The sequence below is a fragment of the Rhinoderma darwinii genome, chromosome 8 (assembly GCF_050947455.1).
Source record: "Rhinoderma darwinii isolate aRhiDar2 chromosome 8, aRhiDar2.hap1, whole genome shotgun sequence".
Lineage (NCBI taxonomy): Eukaryota > Metazoa > Chordata > Amphibia > Anura > Rhinodermatidae > Rhinoderma > Rhinoderma darwinii.
Genome location: NC_134694.1, coordinates 71,151,250 through 71,166,393, shown reverse-complemented (window position 1 = coordinate 71,166,393; position 15,144 = coordinate 71,151,250). Strand labels below are relative to the sequence as shown.

Here is a 15,144-nt window from a genome sequence, read left to right as displayed (position 1 = left end):
CGGATTCCGGGCGGTGTCCCACTGTCCCGGGCGGCCGTGGGTATGTTATACAGTTAGGATATGGTACAGTTGAACCCAATGCTGAAGCCATCAGCTCCCTGCTTCAGAATTAGTTCAGAGTGGAGGAGCAGAGGGAGCTCCTCCACTCGCCGAGGACTGCCCGGGCACAGCGCTACTTTTAGCGCTGTGCTCGGGGAAGCCCTTGACGTCACTGTCCATATATGGACAGTAAAGTAGAAAAGAGAGGCAGCACTCCAATGCACTGTTTATTGCACTGATGGGAGAAAAAAATCCACTTTTCTGACAACATGTGTTTGGAGTGCTGCCTCTCTTTTCTACTTCTTGTTTGGACATTGTGGGATTTAAAAGTCAGATCCCTGGAGGTCGGCACCCATCTGGGCCCTGGAGGCTTCTCTTGTTCTGCTGTGCTGCCCACACTCTCTTTCCATATATGGACAGTGACGTCAGTGGCTACAGATTGAGCGGAATCCCCGTTTCCGATGATCTGGCCAGGGATTCCGCTCCTAAAGGAAACCCCGCGGTCACTGTACATAAATGGACATTGACGTCAGAGGCTGCTCCTGTAGCGGAATCCCCTGCCAGAGTCGGCAACGGGGATTCCGCTAAAGGAGTAGCCACTGACGTCACTGTCATCAGGGCTTTCCTCTAGGAGTGGAATCCCTGGCCTATGCTTTGGCTTGGGATTCCACTCCTAGAGAGTGTCCCAATGGCGCTAACTACAGGGGGTAGCGCTATCTACAGGGGGGTTGTGCTATCGTCAAGGGGGATGTGTCACTATCAACATGGACACTGTGGCACTATATTGGGGCACTATCTACATGGGCACTATTTAAATGGGCACTATCTACATGGGCACTGTGGCACTATCTACAAGGGCAGTGGCACTTTATATGTGGGCACTGTCACTAGGGGGGCAGCTATGGAGGCATTATACGATATAAGGCCAGCTATGGGGGCATTATACAGTATGGGGCAGCTATGGGGGCATTATGCTGTATGGGGCATTAAGCTGTATGGCGTAGCTATGGGGCATTATGCTGTATGGGGCAGCTGCGGGGGGCATTATACTGTATGGGGGCATCTGTGTGGGCATTATACTGTATGGCGGCATTATAATGTCTGGAGCAGCTATGGGGGCATTATGCTCCATGGGGCAGCATTATGCAGTATGGGGGAATTTGTTTTGGCATTATACTGCATGGGGGCATCTGTGTGGGGATTATATTGTATGCGAGTATCTGTGTTGGCTTTATACTGTATGGGTGCATCTATGGGCCATTATACTGTATGTTGGCAGCTAGACGGCATTATACTGTGTGGGGGCAGCTATTTGGCATTATACTGTGTGGGAGGCACTATGGGAGCATGATACTGGGTGGGCTAAACTGCGTGTGTATAGCCGGGGATTGGGTGGGATTAGGGGCATGGTTTAAAAGAAATAAAATTGCCGTGCCACATCGGTTGTCCCTCTTTCTGATACTTGAAAGTTGGGAGGTATTCCATTATCCCCTTCACTACCCTAGACTACCATCGATGTTACCCATCACAGCAGGGGAAATTAACATTAGAGATAACAGTAAAATTAGTTTTTACAACCAATAATCATTTTAATTATGAAAGATGTCAGTAGCAGTAATGCTAGCAGAAGGGGCCCCACACAGGGGCCCTCAGTTGTCTGTGTCTGGTATGAAGACTCTGCCAGGTGTCTACTTTACATTCGCACTCTTGCAATGCAGAAAAGAGTGTTTGGGAAATAGAGAACCAGTCGTCTGTTCCAGGTTGCCATGAAATGTGTAAAAGTAACATTTATATTCATCATGGTAATGATGTAAGGAAAATCCTAGCCAAAAAACACAAAGTCACCACGTAATGGTAAGAGCAGAGTTCACAGCAGCACAGAGTATTTCAGGAGATGAGCGTGCGGATCTTGTGCGGGGTGGTGACTTGCCAATCATGTGAAGGTGTTATTGAGGACAGGAGTGGAGGAGAGGTAACAGACTGAGAGCTACGTAATGGTAAGAGCAGAGTTCACAGCAGCACAGAATATTTCAGGGGAGGAGCGTGCAGATTCTGTGCTGCTGTGAACTCTGCTCTTACCATTACGTAACTCTCAGTCTGTTACCTCTCCTCCACTCCTGTCCTCAATAACACCTTCACATGATTGGCTAGTCACCACCGCGCACAAGATCCGCACGCTCATCTCCTGAAATACTCTGTGCTGCCTTAAACTCTGTGGACAGGTCAGGATCCTGTTTCTTTTAAATGCTGCTGGGGAACCCGCTCGATCCACTATATAAGGCTGCGCCTCCATCCTCTTCTGCCCCAGTCACTTATTCCCAAGCACTGTAGCGCAGCCTTATATAGTGGATCGAGCCGGTTCTCCAGCAGCATTTAAAAGAAACAGGATCCTGACCTGTCCACAGAGTTTAAGGCAGCACAGAGTATTTCAGGAGATGAGCACAGCCGGCCACGGGCAGCCGGTCGTTTTTCCGAGCCGTGCTCCCATTATAAAGTATAGGAGCACGGCCCGTAAAATAAAAATATAGAACATGTTCTATCTTTTTAACGGCACGGGCACCTTCCCGTGAGAAAACGGGAAAGTACCCGTGGCTAACAGAAGTCTATGGGCCCGCTATGTCGGGTCGTAATTACGACCCGTAATAACGGGTATTTTTACGGTCGTGTGCATGAGGCCCCGTAATGACGGGTGGCTACATGTGTGCACCCGTCATTACGGCAGCGTTGCTAGTCGACGTCAGTAAATAGTCACTGTCCAGGGTGCTGAAAGAGTTAACTGATCGGCAGTAACTGTTTCAGCACCCTGGACAGTGAATTCCGATCAGAATATAGAGTAACCTGTAAAAAAAAAAGACGTTCATACTTACCGAGAACTTTCTGCTTCCTCCAGTCCGGTCTCCCGGCCGTTGCCTTGGTGACGCGTCCCTCTCGACATCCGGCATGACATTCCTGGATGACGTTACAGCCCATGTGACCGCTGCAGCCAATCACAGGCTGCCGCGGCCTCTGCAGCCAATCACAGGCTGCAGCAGCCTCTGCAGCCAATCACAGGCTGCCGCGTCAGGAAAGAAGCTCGGACTGGAGGAAGAAGAGGGACTCGTCACCAAGACAACGACCGGGTACGTATGAAATGCTTTTTATTTTATTTTTAATCAGCAGCCTCTTTTCTCTATCAGTGATTGATAGAGACAAGTGGCTGCCGATTTGTATAATATTTTTGACCGGGCTCGGTCAAAACGTGTTCGGTCGAACCCGGTGAAGTTCGGATTCGCTGCGAACCGAACTTTTCCCGATGTTCGGACTGAAACCGGGTTCGGTTGTCCCGGTTCGATCATCTCTAGTTTTCAATGACTTAAGTGATAAATTATCTCATTGCAGCAAGTTAGAGTCAAGATGACAAATGCTATATTTGTAGCCTTAGGCTGGATTCACACGAGCATGTTCAGTCCGTAAAGGGCGGAACGTATTTCGGCCGGAAGTCCCAGACCGAACAAACTGCAGGGAGCTGGGCTCCTAGCATCAAAGTTATGTACGACGCCAGGAGTCCCTGCCTCGCTGCGGGACAACTGTCCCGTCCTGTAATCCTATTTTCAGTACGGGACAATTGTCCCACAGCGAGGCAGGGACTCCGTACATAACTATGATGCTAGGAGCCCGGCTCCCTGCAGTGTGTTCGGTCTGGGACTTGCGGCCGAAATACGTTCCGTTTTTTACGGACCAAATATGCTCGTGTGAATCCCGCCTTACACAAATTTATTTTCGTTTCTCAAATTGACACATACTCTGCACAAACAGCATGAAAAGCCATAATCTTGCAAGGAGGACCACACATATACAGTAGTGAAGTAAAAAGTGTTTGCCCCTTTCAATATACAGGGGGTGCATGAGTAGGTATACAGGGGGAGTTTTTTCAAATAGTCGAATTACAATTTTGTGAGTAAATTTTGAATGAAGAAACACAAGGAGACGGCATTATTAGAAAAATAACTTGGTCCGATGAAGCCAACTTCAAACTTTCAGGTGCTGTTAATAGGCACAACTGGGTTTATTACTCAACAGAAAACCCCCTTGCAACAATTGAAGAACAGTTGAATCACCCTGGGTTTACAGTTTGGGCGACCCATTCATGTAAAGAGGTAATTGGACCTATCTTATCAAAGATAAGGTATATTCAAGAAAACCACACACAGTTGATAACAGGATTCAGTTTATAAAGAAGCATGCCAAGAAATTAATGCCAATACAGAACTTTGTGCCAAAGTGTGCGTGAGCGTAAAAACTACATTACAGCAATGTATAAATAGTGAGCGGCGTCAATAAGAGCATATAAGAGATTGTACTCAATTCTTTTCTTAAAATTCTATAAAATACTATTTAAACTGTATACCTATTATTATTATATTTACCTATTATTTAAACTGTATACCTACTTATGCACACCCCTGTATATTATGGTATATTTGTCACACTGAATAATTACAAAAAAAAATGCAATATTACAAAAAAAGTAAAATGAGAAAACACATAAGTTTTTGAATTAATATTGCTTTTATGTAAAGGGGGTACTCTCATCTCAGACATTTATGGCATAACCATAGGCCATGGCATAAATGTTTGGTAGGAGGGGTTCTTATATGGAGGCTGACCCCTTTTTCTGATACAGCCAACCCCAATCTCAGCCAACCCCTTTAAACCTCATTCACATGCATTGTACTGTACTAATCCACTATGTAAGAATATATGTGGATCTTAATGTGGGTCCATTCTTCCCTATTTTGTTTCTTTAACTAAAAAAGAAAAACAAATCCAAACTAAATAAAATCATTCCAAAGAGAAAACTTGGGAAGCTTTTTCCTTTCCTCTTCTGGGATCTGTTCAGTTTTTGGATAAAAAAAAACAACTAAGGGAAACCGACCCATATAACGTCCTTCTTATCCAGTAGAAGGAAACCTGTGAATCCATTATATGGTAACTATCCCAATAATATGAATCAGTCTATGGACAGAACTGCCAACAATTTGACCCCTTCTGACTGTGAGATAATTGTGGTACAGTCCATGACTCATTAACCTGTTATATTAAGACACACACACCATCGTAATATATTTATTGTCATGAATTAACACATGCAATTAGAGGCATTGTCTCTGTGTTCTTAAAACAAATACATCAATCTCTTTAAATACTGTAATAACAAGCAGCATTTCATTGTAGTCCTATGGACGATCATACAGAAATAAAGCTTATGCTGACCTTACGTGTCCTGGGCTAGTGTGTGCATACACTACATAGTCCACTACACAGAGCACTTGCTTACAGTTAACAGCTGTGTACAGTAAGAAATAAATACAGGCAGCAACATATATACCACAATCATATGTTGATCACTTCTTTACTGATGAAAGACTTGGCTCTCACTTTGGCTTTGTCCACTTGGTCTCTTGAGGTAACTCTATTCTAGAATTGGTAAATGTCATATTACAGTGTTTGATCAACTACATCATCCATGATGCTTTGCTCTCTGAAGCTTATAGGAAATGTAGTACAACAGGAGCTATAGTGAAGAAAGTTGACTTTCCATGCACCGTTTAAGTTCATTTCATGGTTTTGTACTATCGGTGATTGTAATGGAAGAAAGGGTTTTTTTGTTAGTGTATCGCTGCTTGGAGTTACTCTTACCACTCTAAGGCTGGGTTCACACGACCTATTTTCAGACGTAAACGAGGAGTATTATGCCTCGAATTACGCCTGAAAATAGGGCTACAATACGTCGGCAAACATCTGCCCATTCATTTGAATGGGTTTGCCGACGTACTGTGCCGACGACCTGTCATTTATGCGTCGTCGTTTGACAGCTGTCAAGCGACGACGCGTAAAATGACTGCCTCGGCAAAGAAGTGCAGGACACTTCTTTGCAACGTAATTTGAGCCGTTCTTCATTGAAGTCAATGAAGAGCAGCTCAAGATTTACGAGCGTCAAAGACGCCTCACATAATGCGAGGAGCTTTTACATCTCAAACGACGCAGCTGTTTTCTCCTGAAAACAGTCTGTCTTTTCAGACGTAAAAGCCACTTCTCGTGTGCACATACCCTTAGGGCTTATGAACACAAGTGTATTATGGCTCTGTTCAATCTCCAAGTTGTATAAGGCTGTAATATTGCACCCATAGAGGTGTATGGGGCCTCTGTACCTCTATATGTCTCCAATTTCATACAGATGTAACAATCTTTAACTTGACACTTAACGGCTTAAATAGATTGTTGCAAGAAATTTTAACTTGACTTTTTTAATGGCTTTTCAATGGTTTTCGTTGCGATAAGATATCATGCTGCAGCAAGTTATCAGAGTTAAGTTAAGGATGGCTATATCTGTATGGAGGCATCTACAGGGTTTTGTCTGTTGTATTCAGTATGAATCAGACAGAAAGAAAATTGGCAACAATATAGAACAAATAATCCTGGCTAATTTAAAAATTCTTACCAGATTCTGTCAGGAAGGTATGAACAGCCATACTACAGACTGTCATAACACAAGATATAATATACAGTAGGCAAACTAAAAAAGAAAACAGCACTTCATTGGTTGATAACGTTCAGTCAGGCACAGTTTGAGCACGTATTTGTTGTGAATTTTTCCCAGTTGGAAAATTAAAATCAAATCCTAGTGTTATGGATTGCGCTGCAGATTACATGCAGATCCGCAGCAAAATCCGCAACTGCAGATTTCTTTTAAAATAAAAAATAAAGTATACTCACCTTATCAATCCCCCAGGTGCTCCCATGTTTATGCTTCCCTGGTCCCGCGTGGGTCTCTGTTTATCGGCCTTTAGTGATGATGTGTCGGCTCAACATGTGACCACTGCAGCCAAACACAGGCTACAGCGGTCACATGTGGGTGGAGCCAGGTAAATAAAGTCCAGCGGGGGACCAGGGAAGCATTGATTTCCTCTTTTGATGTTGCGACCCATTTTAGGTTTTCGGCATGGAATGAATGGTCTCGATAGTTATACTTCAATCAGTCTTGTAACGGAAACGTTTGCATCCAATAAAATAATCCCTGCATATAAACACTCTTTATACAATCATAAACAATCATGATAATAATCTGATCACAAGATCATTATAGAATCATAGTAGAAACCTTGCCTTAGATTAGGATCTCTCCCATAGCTAACTGAATTCATTTTTTATATAAACTATTTCCAAACTGGAGACATTATTTAAAGGGGTGTTACAACAACAGTGAAATCTCTCCAAAAGGCACCTCCTTGAGCAGCCACGCTCCATCTAGACCAGACGTTTCTGTAATGGATTTTCAATTTCCCTATCTGCTAGGTATATTTGCCTTTTACTTGAGAGGGCCACCCCCAGAAAACCATTTATCACTGTAATTTAGGGTTGTTATCTCAAAGAGGTTTCACTGTATATACATTTATGGCATATCTACGGGATAGGTGGCCACCAGATGAGGTTCAGAAGACTGATGGTAATGTGGCACCACATGTGCACGGCTCTGGTCATTCAAGTGTATGAGGGTAAAGGAAAAAACAGAGCCAGAAGCAGAACCCCCATCTATGAGACATTTATGGCATATCCTGTGAAAGTAAATCTTGATTTTTGGATGGTTTAATCTTTCCAGTCGACAAAATTTTTACTAAATGCAAATGCTATTTTATATATTAATTTCATTAAAATGTTCTCCCTAGACTTCAGCACCTAGAAACTAAATATCTGAATGCATTACAAAAGTGTGTACACTTAAAATCAAATTTGAAAAATATCAACTGTAAGTTCTTTAAATTGCAAATTCTATTTAGCCATTACTTATATAGGTTATATAGGTTTCTTGGATTGCTGGGTGGCAAACAATATGGCTGTTGTTACAGCTCCCATAGGGGTTGTTATCCAATGTTCCCAGATTCCTGAATGGTAAATCTGCCTTGTTATCCAGTGATAAATACTCCTATACTTTTGCATTACTAGGCAGATATGCCATTCACAGCCTCTATGGGAGCTAGAATCCAGCCTTTAACCTCTGGAAAACAGCAACTCAGAAATAGAAGTGGCTGAATACAATTTGAACAGCTGGGCAGTGCTGTAAGTCTATGACTTATATTCACAGATATTTTTTTAATTTTAGAAATGCTCTTTCATGATACAGAATTTCCACAGGGAAAAATTAGGCACCTGCCTAATAGCCACCAACTTATCGGTGTATGACTCTGTCTACTATATCTCTAACATTATTATATACTTGTTGATTCCCATAGTAATACGTCAGAATGATTTGTGTGCAAGAAACACATACAGAAGTAATACAGGTATGCTCCCTCTGCCCTGCTGCTCTAATATAAAACTTTCCATATAATATTTAAAGATCTCTGCCCTTGTATTAAAGTTCAGTCACAAGTTTTTATATTTCCAAAATGTTAATTCACCAAACATATAAATATTTATATCAGTGTCATACATGTCATTGCCCAAATGACATCAAATAAAGTGCAACAGTATTGTGCAATACAACATAGGAAAGAAAAAGTCCTGGACTGATCCACTGGTAGTATTGTACTATGCCTTATTTTAAGAGTCGGATGGCATGCTATGCTTAGGCTAAAATTCACCACACAAGAGAAATGTTACGTAAACATCATAGCATTAGGGTCATACACACGACCGCCGTTTTGCAGCTGTATACTACCCGTAATTGCGGATAGTATAAAACACATGCTAAGTTATGGGCCAATGCACACGACCGTGGTTTCCACGGTCCGTGCATTGCCCGGAGCTCATTGAAATGAATGCACATCTTGTGTTTGCACGGTCCGTGATTGTGGACGGCCCGCAGATGACACTCCGCTGCCTGTCCATGCCATAATCACGGACCGTGGACACAGCTACGCCCGTGTGCAGGGGGCCTAATTCTGTCATTTTAAGATAAAATATGGCTTACATTAGGACCATATTGAACTTATTCTGTATATTTAATGTCATACACAGTTCAGGTCTTTTACTATTTGGCTGCAAGATGGAGACATATTGTCTAGGGAAAACCGTTATCTGATTAACCAATACATATAAAGGGCTGGTCAATTTTTTACAACCCCTTTCCTAATCTCTTATGAAGCCTAGGTAGGTAATAGAATTGAGTCACACGATCAAGAACCCCCTTCAAAAAGTGTCTCTGACTCTGTATGACCGCTGGAATTCACTACATTCTTAGGGCTCGTATATAGAAGCAAATACCTCTGTATTCCCTTCCTAAACGTTTTTTTTATTTTTTACAAAAATATGCAAACAGGGGGAAGAAGGTAAAGTTTTTCTTTGGTTTTCTGTCTTCCTAGTGCTTGGATCTGTTGTAAATAAGTTTTTAGTAAGTGACAAGACTTCAAATCTATTCAAGGCCTATTTAATAAAATGAGCATTTAGGAACAAGGTGCAGATTCTGCAGAATGTCATATTCACCATTTTTCTTTGGGAAGCAATATACATTAGACTAGGTGAGTTTGGTCATATGTGGGGATTCACTTAACTATAAGGTAGACTAAAATGTATTGCATCTAGTTTTGGCTCATTGACTACTCTTCACTGCTGGATGACAACCAATATAGGTGCTACTACAGTTAGCCCTGTGCTTCACGTATCTTAGCACACTGGTAGACTGGAAATATAGTTTGTAAGATGGCATTATTCTACACTTGAAAAGAACATCTATTTTTCATTTTATCTTAAAATTTTTCTTAAATCAGAGCAAATTTGAAAGGAAAGCATTCTGTAAGTCTACCGCCTTGTCAATATTTCAATTTGGGGGCCTGTTTATGCTGGTGGATGTTGAAGCCTGACAAACCATGTGTCCCATTATCCTCTGAATGAGCTTCTTTAAGACAATATGAATAAGGAGAGGGGGCACTGACACCACTGGAGATGCAGTCATATTACCCGATACCCATCTGATTTTTATGGCATGTTCATTTATGTCAGTCAGTTATGGGAAAATCCCCCTTAACTTTGTAATGTTTGAAGCCAACGTGTTATAAACCAGAGAATTCCTTTAATATACACTGAGTATACACTGAGTATATACAGAAAATATAAATACTACCCAATTGTTATAAATATAACATTTGCTCATGTATTTAAGACAGATATCAGGGATCTGAATACAGGGAATGAGGATTTCATGTGAATGAGGAAAATGAAAATAACTGAAGGGTGCGTACTATTTTAGGCTGTGCTGTATGATTCGACAACAAGATGCAAAGGGGAAATCTATGGAAAAGCTTTGATGTTGCAGCTGAAATATTGTTTCCTAGGAGACTGGATGAACGGAACGGTTTGAGGAGCAGGAGGAGTTAGTCCATGCTGTCTCTGAAGTGGGTGAGATAGAAAATATCTGGAGTGACTAATAAAGTCTGCGCTTACATAGCACACAAGGATCATAGTCCGCATCTTGCAGAATTCAGATTCCATTGAAATTGAGGCAAAATGAGATAAATGACCTTGTAATTGGAATCATGAATCTTGTAATCGTCCTTTGATTCTGACATTTTTATTAATTAAAGGGATTCTCCAGCTATATAGCTGAAGTTATAGAGCAATAGACATGCTCGAATTTTCTGATATAGAAATATGTATGTGGGAAGAGGGTAAACAACAATACTCTCCCTTCTAATGTGACCCCCTTGGGCCGAATTGTAATGAAGACTACATTAGGAGATAAGAGCACATCTATAACTATATCTATAGTCATTTTTGGCTTTTTCATCAGAGCCATTTCCAGGTGTGGGTGAGGGGTGCAGCAGCCCTTTAACTGGGGTGTGCAAACTACTTAGGCTCAGACAGAGCGCTCATAAAGCGATCTGCTTAATTATTGAAAAGAACTGTGCAGATGTTCAATAAAAGCTGCATCATCCTCTGTATCCCTGCCCTGCACTAATCTGTATGGGGACAGAGACATGGCTGAAGTCTGAGGAGGTAAGACTCTGGACACCAGATATTAAATTCTACACTATCCTAGATCACCAGAAAAGCTGACCTTAACTCGTCCACTAACCTAGACCACCAGGAAAGCATGCATTAACCCCTGAAAGAATTAGCAAAATCAAATCTGATGTCTTGTGTGATCATATTGACCATTCATAGACACCAGGGAAGCAGGTATTAATATAAACATGCCATATGGCAACTGAGCAATGCAATGACCCACGCACAATTGATGAGGCTTTTCTGTACGTATAGTATTAGGATTTACATATGACCAAGCTTACCATTGTGCAGCATGTATGAGTCATATATACAGTAAACAGGCATTAAATACAAGTAAAGTAAGCACTGTCATTTTTTTAGAACTTTTTAGGGCCTTAAAGGGAACCTGTCACATTGATAAACAACTTGATCTGCAGGCAGACAGTTATAGAGCAGGAGGAGCTAAGCAGATTGATATATGGTTTAGTGGGAACAAAAATTCTGTATAACCTGTATTTTAGTCATTTAAATCCCTGCTGTTCCTGGGCTTATTAGTTCAGTGGGTGGTCCTAATCATTGATTGACAGCTATACTGAGTGAGACCGTCCACTGGACTCCTAAGTCCAGATTGAGCAGAGATTTAGATCAATAAATTTAAAATTCTACTGAATCTTTTCCCACAAAACTATATATACCATTCCACTCTGCTCCCTCTGCTCTATAACATGATGTCCACAGATAGGACTGTTTTTCAACGTGACAGGTTCCCTTTATATGGGATTTGTAAACAATTGATGCTTTCTTTAAGAAACAGCACCACTCTTGTCAATTTAAATAGGGTTGAGACAATACCAGACAGTCCATAAAGAAGAGTGGCACTGTTTCCGGAAATAAAAGCAGACTTTTTTTTTTCTATTCTCATACAACACTTTTATGGTAGCAAGGAAGTGCAATGTAACTTCTCTCCATTCTGTAGACAAGTGGAAAAAGGCTGTAATTTGTTGCAAGCTCTTTTAATGCCAACTGATTTTTTTTTTTTAATATGGGCACAACTATGCCTACTAAAGCACAACAGATGCCTTAATCTAAAGAACCTAGTGACAGATTTCCTTTAAATCCGTGAAACAGGAGAACCTATGTGCGACAGAAGCTCATGAACATACAGTATGTGTGCAACATTTGTACTAAAACCTCTCCGAACTATGACTTGACCAGTTCACCATATACTTGAATGTAGCTTTGAAATACTCAGATCCGCCTTATAGAGAAGGGGAGCTTCTAGAGAGACAATTTGCTAATTCAAAAAAGGCTCTGTACACATTTGCGCTCATATTTCCACCATTCTGTTCCATCATAGAAACAGAATAACGAAAATAATGGAAGTGCCAGATCCGTCATATGACGGACACCAAAGGCGCCCGACGGAACCCATTGACTTCAATGGGTTCCATCGGGTTTTCGTCATTTTGCCAGACAAAATAGTGCTGTATGCTGGGCTATTTTGTCCACAAATATGACAGGATCTGTGACGGAGCCTCTTATTGGAGCCTCCAACGCAGATGGGAACAGAGCCTAAGAGTGATATAAAGATTAGTTTGAACAAAGAAACAATTTTACATTTTTAAAAATAAATATTGTACTGTCAATTTTATCCTAAAATAAGGGTTAGGACAGCCCCAGAATAGACAGATAGGAATACATTAAATGACTATGAAAGTAGTATAAATAATTAGTGTCTATGATTTTAATGGTGCTGTGTGTACACCAAAGCCATTTATTTAACGAGACTTGTGAAAATTGAAAGATTTCATGCCTATATATTACATATTACCGTTCTATTTAAGTCATAAACCCTTTAGCTATATTAGTCCTCTCAAATACTTTATTATGACCCGCAAAGTTGTGCTTTAAAATAACATGACACTGTTGCTTGTCTTCTATATTGCCACATACAGCGAAATGAAACATAGAAAGGACAAAATTGTGCAGCTCAAGTATTTCTTGTCTGAATGCAATATGTTTATGCATACTGTAAATTATTACTATATACCATAGTAACTACAACAGCACACAGCAGTTGACTATATTCTTACATATAATAGTATACTTGACTCATCTACGCAAGTGGGGATTTTTCAGCTATGTAAATATACACAAACATCAACAGACAGAGCTCAGAGATATTGGTAGCTGCACCAGTGCGTTACAATGTATAATACATTATGTGTCCATTTTGTATTCGTTGCAGAAGTTATGTGAGAGTCGGCATTGACAATAAAAGGAACATGGAGACTTCAATTCTTTAATCGGACCATTCATTCTCCTCTAATTCCGAGTCGTCATCAGACTCACTGTATTCCACAGCAATCCTGCGGGACAAAATTGTAGCCACATCGTTCCCAACTGGCTCCTTCTTTGCCTCCTGTTCTCTCTGCTCTTGAACTTTCCGAAGTTGGATACCTAAACAACAACAATATGCAACAGAAGTTCAGCAGTAATGAAAAAAAGATGAGTGCAGGTAAATGATACAGATTTATTTAGATTGAACCAGAATTCTTGAAAAAGATGAGATTTATGAAAACTGGTGCAAAGTGTAAGAGTTACCTATAGCAACCAATCAAGCTGTCGCTTTAAATTTTCCAAAGCGCTCCCTGAAAAATGAGGGCTGCACTCTAATTAGTTGATATGGGCAACTCTTCCTCCTTGACACCAGTATAACTACATCATGTCACTGGACGAACAAACCCTAGAATACAACATACATTGGGCCTCATTTATCAAAACTATCATTGTTGCCCATAGCAAACTATTCAGAGCTCAGCTTTCATTTCGTAAACTGCTTCAGGAAAAATGAAAGATGAGCCCTGATTGGTTGCTATGGGCTACCATCTTACTGTTATGCCGTTTTGATAAGTAAGGACTATTGTGTACAACATGGCCGTTCAACCGTATCATGAATTGGCATGCTCTGGCATAGCACCTATATTTATTTATACATATGTATATATATATATATATATATATATATAGATAGGCTGATAGGACATCACAGCAGATATTTATTAGATAGTAGACTACAAACATATGGCCATAACAATCTTGAGTTGATACTTTGTTAGCCTATTGTCGATAGGAGAAAGATTGAGTATCTATTGAAAATTGATTGAGCAACACCCAGTGTTCCCATGACAGGGACTACAACACAAATAACAACTAATTAAAAAAAATACCTCACATTTACCTCGTCCGTGAATCAAAATGATTCCTCCCTGACAGGTGAGCAGCCATGAGTACCAACCATAGTCCCCCATAACAGAGCCAGCCTCATTTCCACATGACTGTGCCATTCTCTACCCCATGACAATGACAGCCCATTTGACAACATAAGACAACAAAGATATACTGACTGACCTGCTCCTCCCTGATAGGTTACTTCTACAAGTGTTGATTTTCAATGGTATAACCTGATAAATTTCTTTAGAAATGCAATGAACTCTATCGGAGTTGTCTTAAGTTACAAAACGTGGTCTGCTTTTTTTTTTACAATAACAGCGTAATTTCTGTCCATGGGCTGTGCCAGGTATCGAAGCTCATTGAAATGTAAGAAGTTACTTGGTTACACTAATCTGATGTACCAAAGTGGTACTAATATAATATACAATATATGATACCTAAAAATTATTAGGAAATCCTTGGCATTGAGACATTCGAGAATAAAGGTAAGAATCACTTGTAGGTTTGTTGGCATGTAAATAATGTCTTTACCTCCCCACATGATCTAAACATAATTCTAGAAAAAGTTAAAGCTACATTCACTATGAAGTTAAATACAGATCTAGCAACGTGTACACAGCATATATAGTAACATACAGTATATGGCCAAATGTAACTGCAAGATATTTTGTGAACTTTCTGATCTGCTACATCTGCCCCTGTCAACTATAAGTGCTATTATTGTGAAGTGGAATCGTCTATAAGTAACAACAACTTAGTCATGAAGCGGTAAGCCACGAAAACTTACAGAGAAGGGCCACTTAGTGCTGAAGAGGGCGGTGCATAACAATCGCCTATCCTTTGTTACATCACTCACTACAGAGTTCCTAACTGCCTCCAGGAGTGACATCAGCACAAGAACTGTGTGTC

At 40.7% G+C, this 15,144-nt stretch overlaps 1 protein-coding gene across 5 annotated transcripts in view; it reads right to left on the bottom strand.

Annotated features, from left to right (window-relative positions):
* Positions 1-4,229: 4,229 nt before the first annotated feature.
* The window catches only part of LOC142659517 (actin-binding protein WASF3-like), a 113,334-nt gene continuing 102,419 nt past the window's right edge, over positions 4,230-15,144 (bottom strand). For all 5 annotated transcript variants that reach the window (XM_075835726.1, XM_075835724.1, XM_075835722.1 and 2 more), the window contains exon 9: positions 4,230-13,461. In XM_075835726.1, coding sequence (XP_075691841.1) covers positions 13,304-13,461 — 158 coding nt within the window. In that variant the 3' untranslated portion in view covers positions 4,230-13,303. The remainder of the gene's footprint in view (positions 13,462-15,144) is intronic.